This window comes from Carettochelys insculpta, chromosome 1 (genome assembly GCF_033958435.1).
Source record: "Carettochelys insculpta isolate YL-2023 chromosome 1, ASM3395843v1, whole genome shotgun sequence".
Lineage (NCBI taxonomy): Eukaryota > Metazoa > Chordata > Testudines > Carettochelyidae > Carettochelys > Carettochelys insculpta.
In genome coordinates, this window is record NC_134137.1 from 339,903,757 (window position 1) to 339,926,644 (window position 22,888).

General features: G+C 40.7%; 1 protein-coding gene across 1 annotated transcript in view; it reads right to left on the reverse strand.

The window, feature by feature from the left end:
• GRM8 (glutamate metabotropic receptor 8) overlaps window positions 1-22,888 on the reverse strand; it is a 531,151-nt gene that overhangs the window by 276,716 nt on the left and 231,547 nt on the right. The window contains exons 3-5 of the mRNA XM_074984122.1: window positions 4,975-5,110; window positions 3,784-3,938; window positions 3,164-3,301 (exon numbers count right to left, since the gene is read on the reverse strand). Coding sequence (XP_074840223.1) covers window positions 3,164-3,301; window positions 3,784-3,938; window positions 4,975-5,110 — 429 coding nt within the window. The remainder of the gene's footprint in view (window positions 1-3,163; window positions 3,302-3,783; window positions 3,939-4,974; window positions 5,111-22,888) is intronic.

Consider the following 22,888-nt stretch of genomic DNA (forward strand, 5'->3'; position numbering starts at 1 on the left):
AATTAACTATTCTAGAACAGGTTTCTTAATCTCTCCTGCTGCAGTGGCTCTATTTCGTATTAATAATTAAAGTTACTGGAGCAGTGATTCAAACCTGTGTCTCATGTCCAATGGAGTACCTGAACCAGGGAGCTAAACTTTATAGGTGCAGGGCATTTTATCTCCTTCTCCCCCTCTTCATTGCATTTTATGAATGGTACCTAACTCGCTTTGTGAATTGATGCCTCCCAAAACAATTTGGCTGAGACTATACAGTGCATGTGTGCAAACTTGTTGCACTGAAATCAGCCCAAACTGTATTTTTGTGAATAAACTATTTGTCTGAAAAATGTCACCCAGCTCTACATGCCACAATTGTGGCAAAGGGAAAATCCTAAATAGCAGAAGTGTTCCAGCTGCAGGAACCTAGTCAATTCAGTTTGTCTTTGTCAGGATTTTCTTTGAGCTTTTTTACTCTGAAGTCATTTCTGTTAACATCATGAATCAAACAACTTGGATTTGTAATGGGTCAGCTACTAAAGCCTCTGCCAATCTGCTATAAATCTGAAGCCTCATTTGAAATCCATCCAGTTTCACTCACTCTAGAGGTACAGGTGCTAGCTCTGTGGGTGCTCCAGGGCAGGATCACTCATAGAAATACAAGCTGTGTGCTCAGCATCATTGATAGCCCCCCTCCAATCATCTCCTCTCCCTCTCACCAGTGCCTCCCACCGCTGGGGGGCCCAACCAATCAACACAATTAGTTCAAAAGGAAGAAAATGAAAACCTAATTTGGGGGAGGCAGGGACAAGGGGTCTAGGTGAAAGCTCTCCTAAAATTGTTAAAGTTGAAGTTTGATTTTTTTAAAAAAAGCTGCGTACATACATTTTCCTTTGATATTCTGATTCTGTAATAAAACTTGGTTTAGGACAATAGCTGCTTTTACCCACTTTAAAGTTTACCACCATTGTATCAGAACACACTTGACCATGAGGTATTGTTAATACATCTTTGGGCCTAAAAAGACCTGGATGAAGTCATGCTTCAGGGACGCTGTTTTTCAGTTTCCAAGAGGACCTAAAATACAGTAACATGCAATGCCTTGTCTGCCTCAAGGGCTCTCTTACAGGGCGTAACAAAAGATTCTGCTCTGTCATGCTTCTTTTGCATTGTGCAAGGGAGACCGAGAGAGAATGAAATAGTGTGGGCTTCCAAGACATCACAAAGCTGTTCTGTGATTCATCAGATCCAGATGAACTGGTCATTCAGCATTCCTAGTGTGAGGTTCTGTAGCAATAACTTACAGATAGTGCATATTATATTTGTACTCCAGAGATTATATGGCCTCCCAGTTTGTCTCCATTTACAATTCAAAGCGTTGATTGGGATTTATAAAAACATGTATAGCTTGTAACCTGTGCACCTCAGAGACCAAATTGCAGTGCTTCAAATTCATAGAGGTGATGAGCTGACACCTTAGATGAGTCCCTGGTTAAAATTAGACTTACGCACTAACTGCACCAAGCTTTTTTTCAGTTTTAACAAACAGTATATCAGAGAATGAGTATTTTCTTCACCCACAGAGCCTTTTACTCAGTTCTTAAACACTGTATATAAACCATCAAAACAAAAAGCAGTCAAGTAGCACTTTAAAGACTAGCAAAATAGTTTATTAGGTGAGCTTTCATGGGACAGACCCACTTCTTCAGACCATAGCCAGACCAGACATATATATATATGTATACAAACGGAGTAAAAATTTCAGCATCAGACCAAGAGCAAAAAAAAAGTAATCTCACTCATCGCTTTTAGGTGTCAAGAGTAAAAAGACTCCAAAGAGAAACTGCAGAGCTACAATTCATTTGCAAACTTGACACCATCAATCAAGGACTGAACAAAGACTGGGAATGGCTGGCCAACTACAAAAGCAGTTTCTCCTCTCTTGGTGTTCAGACCTTCACATCAGCTGCTCGAAGAGGGCTACATCCTCCCTGACTGAACTAACCTCATCAACTCTGGCCTTCTTCTTTATTACTATTTCCTCGCTTTCAAGAGCCTGTATATTTAGATCTGCCTCCACTACGTGAATCTCCACTATATGCATCTAACAAAGCAGGTCTTTGACCACGAAAACTTATGCTCCAAAAAATCTGTTAGTCTATAAGGTGCCACAGGACTTCTCATTCTTTTTGAAGAGTAAAAAGAACATCACTGTTGTCTTCATTTTCGTTATGAGCATATATATATATACATATATATACACACACACATATATAAGAACAGAAGTTCAGTGAAAAATAAGAACCATCCTGAACTACAGTCCAAATATTTAGCCATTTACCCAATATCGAATTTAGATGTGATAAAGTAAATACCCCATTGTTCTCAACAAGCTTCCTTTTTTTTCTGACATTCATCACCTTTTCTTTGCAGGTAGAGCAGTCTCTAAAGGCTCAGTCTTCAAATCTTCTAAGTCCCACAGGGTTAAAAGATATGGTGTCCTCCTAAAGTGAGATAAACTGTAAGGCTACGTCTACACTACAGCGATCTGTTGACAGACATTACTGTCGGAAGATATCTCCTGGCAAAACTTCTGCTGACAGATCATGTCCTCACACAAAAGCAGATCAAAAGAGCAATCCACTCTGTCAACACAGAGCAGCCAGACTGCCCGACTGCTATCTCAAAAGACCGGCCAACTGAAAGCTCAGCAAACAGGACTGCCTGATGAACGGGAAGCCCTGTCTGTCAACAGAGGGCCCCCTGGAGCATGTACATGGCTTTCTTGTCAAAAGAAACTGTCAACAAACGTGCTATTCCTAATCGCAGACAGGCAAAATGCTGTTGGCGGAAGTGCCAAGTTTTGTTGACAGACTGTCAACAAAATACATTTGTGTGTAGCTGCTCCACGAGTTTTGTCAACAAAACTCTCTCGTGTAGACATAGCCTAAGGCTGGCTAACAAACATGTAATCAATGCAACTCGCTGGTAAGGTTTGCACTCTCCAAAATAGACAAGAAGATATTAGTGTTAAAAATATCAACATTTATATTTTGAGGTGGAAAGAGCTTTGTATAAGAACACAATTAAATATGTTGTAAGCAACCACTCAATGGACCAAGCCAGTTCCTCACCAATCTGTCTTGTTTCAAAAAAAAAAAAAAAGTTTATGCTAGGATGTTACCTGTGCATTTCTTGATATTGCTGTTTCTTTTTCCATGTGATCCTAACTTGCATCCAAAATTCTCCTCCCAAAATTCTGCAAACCACACATTTCTTCGATTATTAGCAAGAGTACGGCTCCGAAAATATCTATCAAATCCTAAATTTAACAAAGAAGAAAAAAAAACATAAAAATATGACACTGGGGGCAGAAGAATATATTTAGCCATCTTTGGCAGATCTGTGTGGGTTGTATAAGAAGAATTCAATACATTTCTCCATTGTGCAGAGATATAAACTTCCTGAATGCAGATTTTTTAAAGAATAAATTGGTATTTGAAAAATAAAAATAGCTACATTTGCTCTTAATATCTACTAATAATTGTTTTAGAAAAAATGTTCTTGAAATGGCTGTAACAATTATTTGATGAAACCTATTTGATAATGATTCCACGAAATACTATAACTGAAGAAAATGCAGTGCAGGTAGTCAGTAAACTCTCCAATTCAAAATCCAATCTCAAAAGTTGCCAGGTACCCTCAATTCCCCTGGAGGTCTGCATTGCATTCAATACCTACTGAAATAGATGTGAGACTATCATCAACTAAATATAAGCCTTGCAATGTGTCTTATGTGCTTACCATCAATGGAAGCTCTTTTGGGCAGAATGGTGACTGCTCCTTCTGCAATCTCCTCCTGTTGGTAAACAGGTGAAATTTTTGACCCCCAACTGTCTGAGCCAATCCACAGAAAATGTCCAGTTTGATTAGTTTTTCTGGCTGCTTCTAATATTCGTCTGTAAAGAAAAAAACAGTCAATTAGATATAATGTATTTACTAAGAAACATTACCAAGAAATCTTCCAGCAGTGTTGGTAATGGCTATACATAAAAAGTACGGTGACCACATTGCCCCATGGTAAATATGGGACATTAGCCTCTGGAGCTGGGGGGGGGGTTGTTGTCCTGTGTTTGGGCTCCTCAGTGATGGGGGCTTCTGCCCCACGGTGAGGTACTGAGAATGAGGGCTCTGCAGCCTCCTGATGAGGGGGAGTGGAGAATGGGAGTTCCACAACCTCCTGATGGGGGTGCATGAGAATAGTTGCTTTGCAGCCTCCCAAAGGGGGAAGGGGGTGGAGCTGGAGAATGTGGCAGCCACACTGTGGCAGGAGTCCCTGGCATGCCAGGCAACGGGGAAGCTACCTTGCAGATGAGCTTCACTGCAGCAGGAGCTGCTGCCCCAAAGCATAGGGCACCCAGGAGCAGGGCAACCACCCTGCAGAGGAGCTCTCTGGCAGCTGCCCTGACAAGGGGTGCCAGGGAACAGGAGACACGCAAAATATTTGACAATTTGCCCATTTTCCTTAAAAAGACAGGACACCTGTGAGACAGCTTAATAAGGGACTGTGCCGGGAAAAAGGTGACAGATGGTCAACCTAATAAATAGGCGGGTCTTTAACCAATTAGTCAATTGTTCTGACAGTCTAAAGCATATTTCTCAAAAAACACAGAGTTCAGGACTAAGGCAACAGTACTATAAATATTAATTTGCCTCATCCTTACCCTTAAACAGCATATTCTGTCTATCCTTCCTGTTTGTTTCATTTCTTTCAGGCCTCATGTTGCAATATGTAGTGTTATAATTATTAAGAACGAGGAAGTTTTGGGGGATCTGTGGAGCAGTGGCCTTGTGAACTCTATAATGGCAACCTGGTTGCCCAGAACATTTAGGATTGAAACCTGAAATCTGTCAGGAAATCAAAGACAAGATATTGGAAAGGGACTTTCTGCAAAGGGGCAACTTCTTCAACATAAAACTTAAGAAAACAAGCACCTAATATCATCCTCGTTTGCAAACATGATCACCGCTCGAGCATTAGGAGTTTCCAACAAGCGCTTGATGATCTTGTCAAATTCTCCCGGTCTTGGTTCACGGGGGATTTTTAGCGACTGAGCGATGCAAACGCCACCTGCTCACACACACACATATAAAAAAAGCAAAGCTAATTAATTGAGGGGAAACTCTGAACTTGACTTCATAAACCCAGGGCAAAATAGACAAGGAAAGCAAGACATTAGTTTGATTGGAGGAGACAGCTCAACCAAAAAAACTATCTTGCCCACTGGGAGAGTCTAACTCCTCTAACCTCTTGCAAAAATCGCCAATGATTACACTCAACTGAAAGCTTAAACATGATGACATCTGGTACAAGTTTCCAATGTGTTTGTCATTCGATAGACGCAAAACCGGAAAGAAAAAATTGGGCCAGATCCTCAATTTGGGCAAATTGGCATAGCAGTGGCTTATGCCTGTTGAGAATCTGACTCAGCATTTTGTCACAAGATTGCATTTAATCTAGGAAAATACCTGTGAGTTGACAATTATCTTGCATTGAGAACTTCTTTTCTAAGGGTGGGTGCTGCAACATATCTCTGCTTATTAAGCGGGACAAAGATTTACAGTAAATATTAAGGTTAGAGGAACGAGATAGCAAACTTGTGATCATGGAAAGCAGATACTGAATTTTTCTCATTGCTATTAAAGCATTTTAATTAAGTTGACTTAATTATTTAACCATCTGTGTTGTCAATAAAAAATCTAAATTACTAATCACTGAATGAACACACACTCAGAGGCAATATTTATGGTCTTTTCCTCACAGAAGCAGGAATTGCTGTTAATTAGAACCTTAATATTTTAACTCTTCTTCAGGAAAGGATCCTTAAACTCAGTGTTATCCAGTTCAATAAATCCTGCCATTTTGGAAACTCTCTGCAGCACAGATGGAACTTTAAGATACCGTGGTTATATAAATGTTGAGACTACTGGGCAAGAAATTGAGAATTGGTCTTGTAGCATGCTTAGGCCGTGTCTACACTAGCGCCCAACTTTGAACGGAGCATGGTAAGTAGAGCATGGTGTCAGGAGATTACTAATGAAGTGCTGCGGTGCATATGCAGCACTTCATTAAGCTAATTCTCCCCTACAGAAACTTCGAAGTGGCAAACTTTGAAGTGCTGGCTTGGGTGTAGCCGCGGCTAACCCGCGGGTACTTTGAAGTGCCCAGACTACTTCGAAGTCCCTTTACTCCTGAAAATTTTGAGAAGTAAAGAGGCTTCAGAGTAGCCCGGGCACTTTGACGTTCCTGCAGTTCAGTCACAGATATACGCAAGCCAGCACGTCGAAGTTTGCCACTTCGAAATTGCCATGGGGGAGAATCAGCCTAATGAAGTGCTGCATATGCACTTCAGCACTTCATTAGTAATCTCCCAAGACCCTATTTACCATGTTGCCTTTGAAGTTGGGAGCTAGTGTAGACACAGCATTAGGGTGCGTCTACACTAGGAACTAACTTCAAAGTTAACTTCAAAGTTAGGCACTATATAGAAGTAGCCAGCAGAGAGTCTACATACGTTTTCCTTACTTCAAAGTTACTTGGGAGCCCAACTTTGTAGTCCTTACTCCACTCCCAGGAATGGAATAGTGCCCTACTTCAAAGTTAAACTTTGAAGTAGGATGTGTGTAGATGCTCAACCTCGAAGTTATTTTTGTAGTTTAGACACAACCTTAGGGAAGCAAAATATTGTACCTCAGTGTTTTTAGACTTTCGAGTTTTGTTCAGGTAAATATTATTTACCATAATTATTTTCTCCTGAAGAACTAGCTCCCTAACAGCCATCAGTCTAAAATTAGATCTTCTCAAGATCTTTAATGTGAAGATGATACAGTCCAGTAGTAATGGAACCTAAAGAGGTCCAGGATCCCAACAGTTACACCAGTTTTCTCGTGTTTGGGATTTTTAAAGAATAATTTTTGAACTTTAAAAATAGCATCTGATCTGATTTTTTTGCTGAAATATAGGATCCAGGTTTGTATTTGGACCACATACCACGATACTGGGCACAATCCAGTGACCTCAATTGCTTTCCACTCATGCATATCATGGTGCCAGATCAGGATTTAAGCAAGTCACTAGTAGCTAACCCAGTGTGAAACAACATGAAAATATCAATTATCATTAAATATTATAGTCTTATTAAAGCTGTCATGGTAATCAAGGAATTTGGTCCAGAAAAAAAAAGTCACTGGTCATGGACATTTTTATGACAACAATTATAATTTCCTCAGTTTGTTGAAAGTAGACACCATATTTTACCTTCAATTTCTCTTGATTTCATGTGAAAACAAAAAATATCTTTGCAAGTGACAATTTTGCTGCAAAAACAATGTGTCGGATATAGGTTTAGAGGGGTTGGTTTTGTTTTCCTTCTATAAGGAGAGTAAAGATGTAATAATTTATAATTTATTCTATTTGTTTCCAGTGTGATGTTACCATTTTTGCTGGCAAAATTGTTTTGTTTTGTTTTGTTTTGTTTTGTTTTGTTTGTCTCATAACTGTATCAAGCACCCGATTGTCCAAAAAAGACTTGTATTTTGTCAGTAACAACAAGTGCAATCAAATATTAGGTAAACCTGATATCTGTCAGGTATTTATGACGATCTAATGGTTATATAAATGACTAGATGCTATGAAAATATTTGGAAATATTCCTAAAAATTACTCAACGTATACTGACATACAGTCAGAAAATAGTCCTTCATTCAAAGCTACTTCTGAGTTAATAGGGCTGTACACATGGCAATGATTACTGAAAGAAATATTTAACAGATATACTGTACATTTTGTCATTTACATAATAACAGTGCTCTGATTTTAAAAAAAGGCTTAAAAAGAACATTAAGCTCTCAAAAGTAACTGATGTCACCGAGGAATGGGAATGAAAAATGTCATACAACAATAATTTATTACTTCATACTTTTCTTAAGTATAATTTTGAACCATTTCTACTCATGCAGTGACTCTTACAAAAATAACATTCTCTCTATATAAAATGCAACTTCAAATATATAAATGCATATATATTATCGACTATATATTGCCATCTACCTGGAATGGTTATCAACAAATGAAAAACTACAGCAGCTGAAAAGTTATTTTCTGAGAGTCCAAATGGTGTAGTAGAAACACCTTTCCATCATTATAACATTAAATTCAATCTTGACTGCACTGTGCAACTTAACAACTCTATATTGAAGCTTTATTAGGAACAAAACAAAATGCACTTCAGCCTTATTGTTACGTTCATAATGATTTCAGCAAGCTCTCTTCTGACATAAACATTTTGTGTAGATCCATATTTTATATTTTACTTATACTATTGTAACAAAAAAGAAACAGCATATAAATTTACAATTAATGATCAAATTTCCAATTCCTAAAGAATAACAGAATGACGTTAAGGAGACATCCAGTCATGTATGGGCATTGCAGATTTCATCCTAAAATTCACACTTCATAGATTTAGCTCCAAAACAATATTGGATCTAGCAGTATTTTAAATATATTTCTTATATTTTATTATTTTTAATATATTTTAATTATGAAAATATCAAACTCATAATGGGTAAATTGCCAGAATCTTGGGGTGATTTCTGCATTGAGTTCTCACAAGTTCCACTGACATCAAATGAAAATCTGATTACTCTACATTGCATTTACACTACAATGTAAATTCAATTTTATTAAAATCAATTTTGTAATGCTGGGTATTGTTAATTTGAATTTGACTATCCTCACCTCCCCACAAAGTCGACTTATTGCTGCAACACTAAATCGCCAAAGATCAACTGTTACAGCAGTGCATTGTGGGAACCGATCCCACAGTTCCCTCAGCCCCATAGCATTCTGGTATTTTTGCTGGTGCAATATGGGGAAAAAATGCCCTGGAAGTGGTTGTGGATTTGTGATGTCATCTTCCCACATTGCATTGCCCTCATTCCCCTACCATAGAAAGCAAACAACCATTTTTTTTCAGAGTGAAAGAAGGAAAACTAGGGAATACTGCCCTGGAATCAGCCATGTGTCTGTATCATCTCTACTGGCCCTCCAGCCACTTTTCCCCATCTTGAATACAAAAACTCCCTCCCAGAAAATATTACAGGAACAGAGCAGAGCTTGAAGAAAGGGAAGGACAGTAAAGCTGAGGAAAGTGCAAACCATAACAACTAAAGCCAACTCCCTCAGGCAAAGATGGCAATTTGTGGTGCAGTATTTTTGGCTTCCCACTTCATTACACAGATGTGTCCAACACGGGGCATGGAGCTCACCAAATGTCCATGTACCAGAATGACTCTGTGCCCTGAGATCAACCAGGTGCCTGTGTCACCTCATCCGGCCCTCCAGGCACTTGCACCCCCCTTGAAAACACAGCAGCCTGGGCAGACAGGCATGGCACCTACCTGATAAGCCAACTTGCACTCCATGCATGGGACTGCCATATCCAGCCCCCTAACATCCTATAAGGGGTATTGAGGGGTAGGAGGTTATCGGTTGAAGGGCAGTTGAGAAGGTCCTTTCAGTGTGTTGCTCGGGTGGGGAGGGCCAGCACCAATTGACTGTGACTGTGTGGGCCAGCTCCCCCACATTCTATTAGGGGTGTTGTGGAATGGGGGGTAATCAGTTGAAGGTCCAGTTGAAATGGTCTCTTCCTCCCTGGCGACAACAAGCCCCTAAAAGTCTTTCCCACTTTTGGTACCCCTCACCATGTGCAAGCCAGGATATGGTGCTGTCTGGCAGCATAGGCTGCACTGTGCTGCAAGCACATGCTTTTACCGAGTCAGGGGCTAGCCCTGTGATGTGGTTAGGTGCGGGAAAGATGCCGACTGCATGGTGCCTGTGGGGAAGAGGTGGAGGCTGACCCTGTACAAATGTGAACTGCAGAAAATAAAGTTTTGGGCCTGTCATACAAGCATGACCCCCCTCCCCATAGCCTAGCCACCACATGGTGCGGTGGGGCAGCGGCTGGTGCCAACTCTGAAAAAAAAAATCTTGGCCTCTCCTCTATAGCCTGTGCAGAGAAGAAGCCAACAGTCCGTGTTGGGGCTGTTTGTAAAGCGTAGGTAATAAAGAAGGAAGTTCCTCAGCCTCTCATACAAACCTGACCCCACAGCTGAGCCGCCATGAGCTTTCTGGGGCAGAATTCAAATTCACTGGCTTCCTGTCACCTAATTCCTTCACACCTGGAGAGCAGTGGAGATGGAAGCAGCCAGAGTGGACAACCATGGGGCATTGTGGGATACATACGGAACACCTCCGGAGGCTAATGAAATCGATTTAAAGACATGGCGCTTCCATACTAGTTTTTAATTCAAACATTTAAATTCTAACTTGATGCTATGCCCAGTTGCATTCAACAGTGTTATAATATCGACCTTAGCACTCCCTAAAGTTGACCTAGTAACAGAGAACACTCCAGATCCACAAACCAGTTAGTCAACATTTTAATGGAATGGGGCATTCTGTCAATGACCTCAAGGTATGTGTGTTACTGAAGAGACATTATCGCTCCGTTTCAGAAAGAGAAGTGGATGAACTGACATTTATATTCAAATTTGGAACATTAACACATGGTTTAAATCGTGATGGAAACTTTCTGAGTCACTATAGGGGCTTGTCTGCATACTTGACTCAATCTAATTCTTGATCTTCCCCCACACCCCTCCACTCTCTGATTTGCTCACCTTGATTATCTTTTTCTGATTTGTCCTCCTTGCTTACTGTTTTTGGTTCTCTGTGTCTTAAATATTGAGTCTGTTCTGGTCTGGCTATGGTCTGAAGAAGTGGGTCTGTCCCACGAAAGCTCACCTAATAAACTATTTTGCTAGTCTTTAAAGTGCTACTTGACTGCTTTTTGTTTTAAAATTGACCTAATGTTATTTACAGTGAAGACAGTGACGCTGTAAAATTGAGCTAACTGCCCTAACGTTGAGTTTATCATGTAGTGTAGATATAGCCTTCGTCTTAAATGAGCACCTGCTCACAATGGCAAAAGAATGCACTGAGGCCTGCATGTGCCCTGGACAAGAATTCTAACTATAATTTTTAAAACTCACAAGTCTCACTTTTTCCGAACTAATAGTTGCCAGGCAGAAACAACACCCTGCTATTATTGTGGAAAAAGCTGAAGGAACTAATTATCTAAAACAAGGAGTCATTTCAGATATACATGTTTAAGCTTAAATCTTGGAATGAGAACCACACAGGGGGATCCAAGCAGCACTCCAATGAAGTCAATGAAATCACCCTAATGGTTCTCAGTGCAGTATTGATAAGTTAATAAATGCTAAACTACAGCCTATGAGAATTATCATTTGTAAAGAAACATTGAACAGTTACAATTACTGCCTGGAACACAAGGACAAGGCCTTTACACAAGGCATACAAATAAGCTTCCTTTCATGACATAGGCTGATTAATTACTTATACATCTTAATGTTAAAGGCACTGCCTTTCCTCAAGAATTCCTCCTGCACAGAAATTCTCTCCTCTCTAGGAAGAGATGGAGCTGTATTTTAATTAAATTTACAACATACTATGACAAACATGATTTACAATATGTCCCTGATAATGGTTTTCTTAGAACAAAACTGTGATGCCTCGTGATATACTGTAGTTGGTTGAAAATACTGCTAGGTGCATAACAGATTTTGGTTTGTTGGTAATTCTGGAAAAAATGTTCAAGGTTAAATCAAAAACAATTTTTTTCAAAATGTTTTGTGACTTAAAATGTTAAAAATATTATTTTGGATCTTCTTATTTGAATTTTGAACATGTTTTAACATATGGTACGCATATATTTATATTTATCAATTTTAGAAAATTTAGAAATGAAAAGTTTTCTGAACTGAAAAATAGAAAGCTTTCATTTCAAATATGCTGAAACATATGCTTTTTCAGAATTTGCCTTTTCCCCCCAAAATGACAATTCAGCAAAGCAACTCAAATCTGAAAAAAATGTTGGCATCACTGCACACATATTTATGCTGACAAAAAAATCGCAAGCAGTAATTTTTACTCAATTCTATCAGTAAACTTGTTCACACAAATGTACTCCTCCATCCTGCAACCACTGGCACATATGCTTGACTGCACTCCAGTGTACATTAAATTCAAGTCCATAGGGTTTCTTGAGTGTTTGAAATTAAGTAACTGTGCAAGTGTTTGCACAACCAGGGCCCTGGATACAAGTCACAGTTCAGCTAGAGCATAAAATTTTCTAAAACAATACCAGTGAGATCTCCTTAGAATCATAGAATCATAGAAGAGTAGGACTGGAAGGGACCTCAAGAGGCCATCGAGTCCAGCCCCCTGCCCTCATGGCAGGACCAAGCACTTTCTAGACCATCCCTGAAAGCCATCTATCTAACCTCTTCTTAAATATCTCCAGTGATGGAGATTCTACCACTTCCCTCGGCAATTCGTTCCAGTGTTTGATCACCCTGACAGTTAGGAACTTTTTCCTAATGTCCAACCTGAACCTCCTCTGCTGCAATTTCAGTCCATTGCCTCTTGTTCTATCCTCAGAGGCAAGGAAGAACAAGTTCCCTCCCTCTGCCTTATGACACCCTTTTAGATACCTGAAAACTGCTATCATGTTCCCCCCTCAATCTTCTCTTTTCCAAACTAAATAAGCCCAATTCTTTCAGCCTTTCTTTATAGGTCATGTTCTCTAGACCTTTGATCATTCTCGTTGCTCTCCTCTGGACCCTCTCCAATTTCTTCACATCCTTCCTGAACTGTGGTGCCCAGAACTGGACACAATACTTCAGCTGAGGCCTAACCAGCGCAGAGTAGAGCGGGAGAATGACTTCTCATGTCTTGTTCACAACACACCTGTTAAAGTCCTTCTTGACTTTCATAATATTAATACATAACAGACAAACAATATATATTATGGTCAGAATATTCCATTTCTAAATAATGAGCACTAAAATTTTACATTTAATAATTGAACATTTCTCATCTTCTAATCATCTTCTGGTTGTAATACCAGTGTTGTTAAAAATCATCAGTTAAGATGCTATACAAGAAAGCTTTATGTAGGGTTGACCTGATGTACAGCTGCATACAGTTTCTACAGGAGAAACTGTGACTCATCCTTGGTGCATTATGTGCTCCCTTAAAGAAAGGGAAGATATTCCTCTATCCATCCATGTACTCCCTCTTTCTCAGTAGTCCCACCTGTAAAATGGGGATAATACTTAACTACCCGGGGAGATTGTTGCCATTAAAGCTGGGTGAAACTCAGAATTTTCAGTTCATGGGAAATTTTGATTTTTTACTTTCAGCAATATTTTTTCAAAATTGAAATTTCCTGCAAAATGGATATTCCAAAACGGTTCATTTCAGAAACACCAAAATGTGAGTTTTCAGAAACAGAAAATATTCCCCTGGATTTCTGGGGGAAGATGCACCACTGCTCCTGAGAAGTGGGGGAAGAATGAAACTGACATGGTAAGACAGGACTGCCCTGGAGCCAATGACTCTAGAAGCCTAGGCAGTTCATTAGTCTGCCGAATGACGTGCCAGGAAACCCAGCAGGGATGCTGTAGTTGGGTAGTGGTCATCTCTTCTCCAGGTCAGAGAGGGGCCACGCCACCTCACTATGCCATCAGGGAATTAGTATTAAGAGGTTAATATTCTGACTGATATAATGGTGTTGAATTCCCCAATAAGAAATTAACTTTGGCCCTGAGACAGGAGCCAATGTCTCACCCCAAGGCTGTGGGAGGTAAAACAGGCAAAAGTCTATAGCCTTTAGGCTCTTTAAGCATGGCCTGTGCAAACACCATGCTTAATTGAATCTGGTCTCTTGACATGAACACAGGGAAGCCCTGACCCCTTAATGTGTGGACAGGCAAAGGCAGTAGGCAATCAGCTCTTGTTTCTTCATGATGGGGTGGGGCAAAGCCAAAAGGCAGTTAGCTCTTGCCTCTAGTTGCAGAAGCAGAGCACAATCAATCGGCTCTGGACTCTGGTTGCAGAACCAGAGCAAATTCCACTGCACCTGGCCAGGGGAGGCTGCCACCCCAGGGGGGTTACAGGCCACTATTGAGCACACCCTACTCCACCAGACCCCAACCTAGGATCCTAATAGCGGCGAAGATGTTCTGCACTGAATCAGCAGGCACCCCCAATCACAACATACTGACCATGCCTCAGGAATGGCTGTAGTCAGACTAAGATCAGCTACTCCAAGCCACTTCCTCCCTACATCTCAAGAGTTTACCTAAGTCAGTGGGGCATCTTCCAGCTTTTTTGGATGGATGGCAAAAAAAAGTTCTCCTACGGGCAGGGTGTTGCTAGACTCAGCTGCAAGTTCAGCAGCCAGAAGTGAACAGGATGTGTCTGCCTTCCTCGTGGTCCCTGCTCCAAGGGAAGGGGAGGCACCACCCTTTATAACTTCCATCCTGGTTGCATAATTCCAGTATGCCTGACTTCCAGAGAAAGTGGTTTCTCCCCGTCTGAGTCAGAAGGAGGCCACATCGCCTCTCTACTGTTCCTCTCAGGGACTGTTTAGCCCAAATTGTTCATAAAACATTTTAAGTTCTATAAACAGTTGTGTTGGACAATTTCCCACCAACTCTAGTTGTGAAGATTATAGCTGGTTAATGTTTGACCTGTGCTATGTAAGTGATAATTACTGTCTCATTTTGTCTTCCACTTAACACCTAATAATCTGTGTGCTTTTAAACAAAGGATACAGTTAGACCTGGGTTTACAGACAATGCATTTTGTTTTTTGCTTGTTGTAATTAAAAATTATGTCCAAAACAAATTGTTCAGTGCCACACTTGGCCGGCTTACAAGCACTATGTATAACAGCTCTGGGAAAGAGGATATCAAACCGACAATGCATGTTTATGTGATATTTTGAGTATGGGAGATTTAAGAAGATAACACTAGTACATAGGTTCAATAGCTTTTGCCTTCTTTTGTGATTCTACAATACTGACAAAACAAGAGCAAAACTCTAATAAAATAATAATACAGCACCTCTGTCATTTTGGAGGTTAATCTTATGACATGTTAGAACAGTAAATGCGCATTTACCTCTCATGGATATTTTACAAGGTGGAATTTTTGCTGTAAACAAATATTCAAGAAGAAATAAGTGAAATGATACTAAATGGATATTTAGAAAATAATAGTATACACTGTTGTAAACTTATCACAGTAAATGGCCCCCATAATGAACAGGCCACAAGCTGAACGATTATCTGCTATTTAAGCCATGATCTACTATCTAAACTACAACCACAATCTGCTACCTAAGCACTGTACATTTTAGACCAACATCCTTGGGTCCCATAGGAGTAAGCTATTGCGCCAGGTGAGGGTGGTAGGATAAAGCCCCAGGCTAGGATTACACTGACCCTAATTGCCAGCAGCAGTATGCAAATGGGCGGTCTCAAAAATGCAAATGAACAGCCTTTTGCATATTCACTCACCGGCAGAAGCTGCTGCTGGCAGGAAAAAAGCAGTCTAAATATAGTTCTGCCAATGAACCCCCCCCAATTTTTGTTGGTAGCCTCTTATGCCTGAAAAAATCAAGCATAAGAGGCTGCTGACAAAGGTGGGGTGCTGCTGACAGAACCACATTTACACTGCTTTTTTCCTGCCAGCATCAGCCTCTGTGGGCAAGCAAATATGCAAATTAACAGCTATTTGCATTTTTTAAACCTCTAGTTTGCATACTGCTGCCGGCAGTTCGGGTCAGTGTAACTGTAGTCCTGAAGTGCAAGCTTATTCATTTTGGGGATCGCAACCATACAGCTCAGAAATATTATGCATTTTAAACTATTTTACTTTCCCATTTAGAGAGTCAGCAGTAACACTGTACAAATGAAAAAGCATAGATCAATGTCTGGACTAGCTTTGACATAACCTCTTTTATCAGAAAATTGAGGCATTTTCTCATCCCTCAATCACCACTAAGGGCTCACAGTCTTTTTATCTTTTTTTTTTTCACAACAGCTTGGTAGTAATACATATTGTTTCTTTGAGACTCACTAGAAAATACCAAAAGCATGATTAAGGGTGATGCTGACCTTGTATGGTCATCCTGGTTGCTCTCTTTCTCCTTTTTCTTACCAAAATAATTTATAGATCACAGAGTAGGCAAAAGAAGGCAATACATTCTAAATACATATTTATGGATAGTTTCCAGGGATCTGTTCATAATATATGAAGTCAAATTTCAAAAGTCCTTTCTTCCAATCTCGGGAACTGGCAGAAGAAACTTAGAATAGGCCTCAGCCAGGCACCTTTTTCTGAGACAATTGGTCCCCCAGACTGGATTTTTTTCACTAGACTTCATTGATTGGTAAATATTTGGGGCAAAATGAAGTCAACAGGATTGCACACAGGCACAGAGTATGGCCACAGAGAGGTAACAAGATGATGACTTACAGAGGCAAAAAAGGGTGGGAGAAGAGGATTATCATATCTCCTATCCAAAAGATGAATGATGACACAGAAATTGATGATTCTCCCGCAGTCAGATGAGAAGTCCACAGCAGAGCCTACAACTTAACCAAGATCTTCTCAGTTCTGAGGAGTACAAGCTGGATTGAGAACTGATTTGCAGGAGGGGTATGAAAGGTGGATCAGTGCTTAACTGCTGCCGTGGTGGTTTCCCTTCACAGTAGAGACCACATTGCTCTTGGGATTTAAACTACTGGGCAGGGTGTTGACTTAATTTCTATTTAAAAAAACATAATTTTAACATATGTGGTTATTTTTCATTTTAACAACTTCTAATACAGCCCTTTTGGTGCAGAGAAATGGACTCAATCCACTTCCCTTCAAAATTACATGTGTTCCTATATTTTAGTCAAGCAGGTCAGACCTGCAGGAACACCGAACCTGTTATGGCAAGGCTCAGTGTTAGCCTATGAAATGATCTTGAATTTCATGGCACCTTTAAGGCCTTCAGTTTAACCAGGACTTTCAGACCTTGAATGGTGAGAATGCTTGTAATCTGAATACTGGAAAGAGAGCAGGCAACTGACATTTCAGGATAACACCTCTTACCCTATTTTTACTGCTGACAGGGCAGACTACCTTCTTATGGTCATTTAAGTTGCAATCTCCTGGTTAAAAATGAGTTGTTTGTATCTAGCTTCACAAACCACAACCATTTGCTATTGTAATTTAAATATGGAGATTTTGAAGTCTAGCTTAGTGAATTTACAAACTAAAGATTAAAATTCACAGGCTTGTTTTTCTAATAAATTTTGTGGTTTATCATTCCCACAAAATGCTGCACACGATGCAGCAGACAGCTATGCCATTTGCTGATTCTGCAGTTGATCATGGCAAAGTTCTTTGATGTAGGTAAAAGAAAGAAAAGCATTTAATAATTTATAATACATTGCTTTGAAAGCTTCAAGCAGCACTCAGTGTCAAATATACTAAAACACATTGTGTTTTGATGGATGAGATTTTGGTGAGATCTATCAGAAGCCAGAAAGGGGGGCACGTTTTGATCAACATCACATTGCTGGGATTTAGTAAAAACACGTATTCTTTTGCAGAAGTTTTGGTTGCTGACTGCTAGTGTGTTCAATATGTATGTTGCCATTAGCTCCCCTACTCATGGCTAACAACACCACAGAGGTCAAAGCTGGGGTCAGTTGCTCTCTGTTTCAGTACATGACTTATCGGCTTTTCCATACTATTGTACAATTTATGGAAATCGTTCTCAGTCAGGGGTATGTATACCCCTGGGGTTATGAAGAAGTCTTCTAGAGAGTACACTAACTTACTGTTTCTTAACCTTTTCTACAAACTAAAAATTGGACTTATTTTATGTTAATTTTTTTTGTCCTTTTTGAACAAGTGTATTGCCTATAGGCAATTTCTTCCAACCAACCAGTTGCAATTAAGTTGTTTAAACAAATGTATTGCAATGATAGAAAAAAATATGTGAGTGTCTGAAAATTTTAGGTACAAGGGGGCACTTTTTTTTTTGATAAAGGGGTACTTTACTTTTTTAAAAAAAGGTTGAGAAACACTGATTTCAAGTATTGGAAAATGTTTCAAAATGTATTTGCTTAAATTGCATGTGGTCATCAAAATAGCAGTGAATAAGAAACCAGAAACCCAGATGACTATAGCTGTAGCTATCTATCTATATCTATTTTCTATATAGTAATAAAATAATAAGCAGAACCAGTTTCAAATGTACAATTTAAAGAAAGAAGGGGAAAAAATAAAGGCTCAACCTTGCTCCCATAGAATAAAATTTACCATTGACTTGAATTAACAGAATCAAGCTCCAAGATAACATGGGAAAACGGGAAATCTTTTACTTCATATATATATTTAGAATAGCAAAAGTTTCTGCAGCAGCAGTATCGAAAAGTGTGACCAGCAGCATCAGCCACCCCTGTATCAGAAGAGAAATATCTTCAAGGGATTTTATCACTCCAAGTGAAAGTAATGAAAAATCTCATTTTTGCAGGTTAGCAAAAAAAGCAACACGTTTTTCATTCTTGCTTTGAGTATTCACTGCTATTTGTGAAGATGAAAGCCAGCTTTTGCAGTCCTGGAAGTGAGAGGCTGAGAAAAGACCTCATCTGTAGTAGGAATATTTATGAATGGGTGAATATCACATAACATACCAAAAGATTAAATTAATGGGTTTTTCAAAGAGTTGTAAGCTTGTGGATATGGAATTCTCCAATAGCTATGAGTCTGGGTCTGCAACACCTACACAGCTGGACTACAGTGGACACAGGCTGCTATGCCAAACTCAGGAATTGTCTGTGCCCAATAGTTTCTAATTGCAACTTATTTTCAATTACAATTGCTATTCTTTGGTTGCAATCTTTATGAGTCATGTTGTTTTTTGTAGACACCATAGATGATATAAATCTATGAGGCACCTTCTACTGCTGTGGAGTGAACCTGTCTAGTTCAGCACACTCTTATCTGACAACATCCGTAATCCAGCATGATTTTAGTTAGCCAAATAACCACTTATTGTGGGTGTGACCAAGCTTCCCATGGTGGATAAGGTTTGTTTTTAGCCACCAGTCCTGGTTCTCAGTGTTCCGTGCTGTTATTTACCCCTAAATGTCTTCTAAGAGCCCAGTAAGCAGTGGAAGTGTTGGGAATGCTGCTAGACAATATAGACCTCCCATGACTCAGCAAATTCTCTCATTTTACACCGGTCAGGTCCCAAGGATGCTGCACTAGAGAGGTCCAACCTGTAGTAGATTTGGAAATTGGTGAATGTGTTGTACTTGAATAAAGTGTGTAAATAAAGGGACAATACTACTATTTGTGGTCCCACTTTCTACATAGACATCGGTAACTTTTTTAGTGAAGAAGGGAGAATGTAATTTATTTCATTTGTTTTAGGGGTAGGGAAGTTCTGGGCAGTTGGGAATTTTAATTCCCCTAAATTTGTTTTGCAAAACATATTGGGCTCAAAGCTGGTATAATCAAATCAGAGCAAAATAAGGCCTTTTGAAATCTACAAAGCCTCTTTATTTCAATCATTGTTCACCTGTGTAAAAATCAGGTCAGGCTGCTTTCACTCCCCTCCCCTACCCTTACCCTGAAGAGTAGTAGAAGAGATGTAGATAAGTTATAAAAATCAGTTCTGGAACCAAACTTCCCCAGTGTTTCAGGGAAGTCAGATCCAGAGCTTGAATTTAACTGGTTACAAAGAATACGGTAAAGGAGAGGGGAAAACTCATTTCCAAGGCTGTTCGAAAACAAATCACCTCCAAGTATATGTGGCAATCAGAGCAGGTGGCTCCACATGCTCCATTTTCTCAAAAATTTCATCTATGTCTGATATGTTTATTTATTATCTGGGCCTAGTCACATGACATGGGACTAGGTTGTACTAGGTGAATATACTCCTGTCACATGGGGTCAGTATTCTATCAACTTCTTGGGCTATGGTATATTCCTAAGCATACAAATTAACTGACGAGTGGGGCTTGACAGGCCTCAGGTTAATAGATATACACATTTGTATCACAGGCCTGAAAAAAGGGGCTTCTAGCATTCCTAGAGCAATTTGCGTGTGGTTTTGGTTGTTAGAGCTCTCTGCACATGGCTGGATTTTGCCCAAAGCCTTTAGTTATAAAAATGTACCTCTTCCCTCCTCTAGGCTAATCCATCCCCTGCAGGAATCTTTGGATTAACATTTTGTAAAAGTGAATTCCCATTTGCCATGTCTACGCTGCAGTGAACTTTCAAAAGATGATCTTCTGAAAGAGCTCTTCCGGAAGATCTTCTTTCAAAAAAGCACACCCACACACAAAGAAGCAGATCAAAAGATCCATCTGCTCTTTCAATAGAAGGCATCCACACAGCCCCCGCTCTTTTGAAAGAACAGGCCAGGGATCGAAAAATCTGGCACCATCAGGATAGCTTTTTCAAAAAAGGGACCGGGGAGCACGTACACATGCTTTTTTCTAAAAGAATCTTTTGGAAAAAACACTCTTATTGCTCCGGGAAGGGAATACGGCTTCCAGAAGAAGAGCTGCTTTTTTTCGATTTCAGATTGAAAGAGCACATTTTGGGTGTAGAAGCTCTGCGGGATCTTTCGGAAGAGCCCCTCCTTTCAACAAAGCTTCTGAAAGAACTCAGTAGTGTGGACGCAGCCATAGTGACATGGCATTCCATACACTTTATGAAAATATGTTTCTGATACAAATATCAGAATTGAGGTATATTTTATGTAAGATAGCTCATTTGAGATAACATTGGAAAGGTTATAGATTACGGAATTTAACTATCCCATTTGTATGCACATATCACTTCTGCTTCTGGAGTTAGGAATCAAGTCTGTTGATTTTTATTACCAAGGTCTTCACGCTGGGTGAAGCCTACTACCTGCCCTTCAAGTACAACAATAAGAAAGCTGAACAGTGCTGATGGCCCATTAGCAAGAAACAATGGACTGTAAGAGTTAGTCTTCCTGCAAAGCCTTGGGTCAGTCTGTGAAAAATGGCTACAGGTGGAGAGACCTCAGAGAGGTAGAAATCGAGCGGGACAACTGGGAAGAACTAGCAGACAACCACAGCAGATTGAGGCAGAGGTTACACAAGGGCCTTCAGAAGGGCGAGATGAGGATCAGACAGCTAGCAGAGGAGAAGCGAGTGCACAGAAAGCACAATAAGGACTTGCCAGACACCCACCACATCTGCAAGAGATGCAGCAAGGACTGTCACTCTCGTGTGGGTCTTCACAGCCACAGTAGACGCTGTAAATGAAGTCCTCAATTGAAACTATAAAGGATGCGATCCATAGTCTATGCAGACTGAAGGATGCCTACTACTACTACTACTGCTGTGCAGCAGATCTCTGGCCATGTTACCTGATACTGAAATCCATCTTGAATTCTACACTTTTCCACAGAGGGGCAGAGAATCACACAAAACTTCCCACCTTACAGCATTTTATATAAGGCAGAATACCGAACTGTCTTCAAACAGATAGTTGAAAACCAAAGACTGGACTAAGGGAGGGAACCATTGCTGCCTTAAGCTGCAAATATTTGTCACGCTAGTGAAAGTATCTGCCTGGAACAATATTTAGGGTGAAAAATGTTAGTTGTAGCCAATTTCTATACTGTACTGAGGATAGCAAGTGTGTTCTGTTTGCTTACTGAATTGATCTTTCTTCAGTTTGTTACCTCTTATAACCCCTTAAAACCTACATTCTTGTTTTAGTTAATAAACTTACCTTGTTTATAGCACAGTTTACGTAATTTCTAACTGTGGGGAGGGGGGCTGTGACCAGGCCCACAAACAGGGGGACAAAAGGGGCAATTACCCTGAGGCTCAGCAATTCAAAGGGGCCTGGGGCTGCCACGGCATCACTCCATGCAGCTCTGAGAGGTGGCTGCCCTCAGTCTCGCGCCTTCCACCCTCAGCCCACCCCTTCTGGGGGCACAGAACAAGGTTCCCGTACACATATACACCTTGTCCAGGAGCCTAAGGAATCTGTCACCCTCCCTTCACCTCCCCACCCCGCCCCCTGCCCACGAGCTGTGAGAAGCTGTGTATAACTTCCTTTACATTGAGGAAGGGACCTTCATATAACTTTGGGTTTGTACTCCAAGCAGTTGCGGGCAGGGGAGGTACATCTAGAGTGACCATATCTCCTTCGACAAAATATGGGACACAGGGGCATGATGCCATGCCAACCAAAATGGGACAGATGGCACCCTACCTGGGAGTCAGGTAGTGGCTGCCCTGTGGGGACTGCTCCCTTGGAGGGAGGGTGCAGGGAGCAGCTGCAGCTCATGGCTGCCCCATGATTTAGGGCACCGGGAACTAGGCTGCCGCCCTGCCAGCAATGCTCCTGGCTCCCCTCAGCTGGGTGAAGTTGGGTGGCAGCCATGCCGACACACGGTTTCAGCTTACAGCACCCCCTCAGATGGGGGAAGTCTGGGGGCAGCTGTGCTGCCATGTGGGTCTGGCTCCCGGGTCCCCCGAGCTTGGGGAAGTCGGGTGGCAGCCACCTGCATTAGTAAAGAAGTGGAATACATGGCAATTAGCCCCTTTGGCAAAATAAATCAGGACACCAAGATGGCGCCCGAAATGTGGGGCTGACCCACTCAAAACGGGACAGATGGTCATCCTAGGGAAATCTGAGTGCTGGAATAAATCCCAGAAGATGAGTCCTCCCAGAGCTGATCTCAATGTCTGTAACTGCAGGTGAATGCGGCTTTGCCTGTAAGTTTTGCTAGGGGAGGCTGGAGAGCCTGGCTCAGCAAGACCAAGCTAAAGGGATCCCAAGCTAGCAGAGAAGAGGGACTCAATGGTACCTAAGCACCTCAGGTGACATCACACCCACACATTTACAGCTAAGGGAT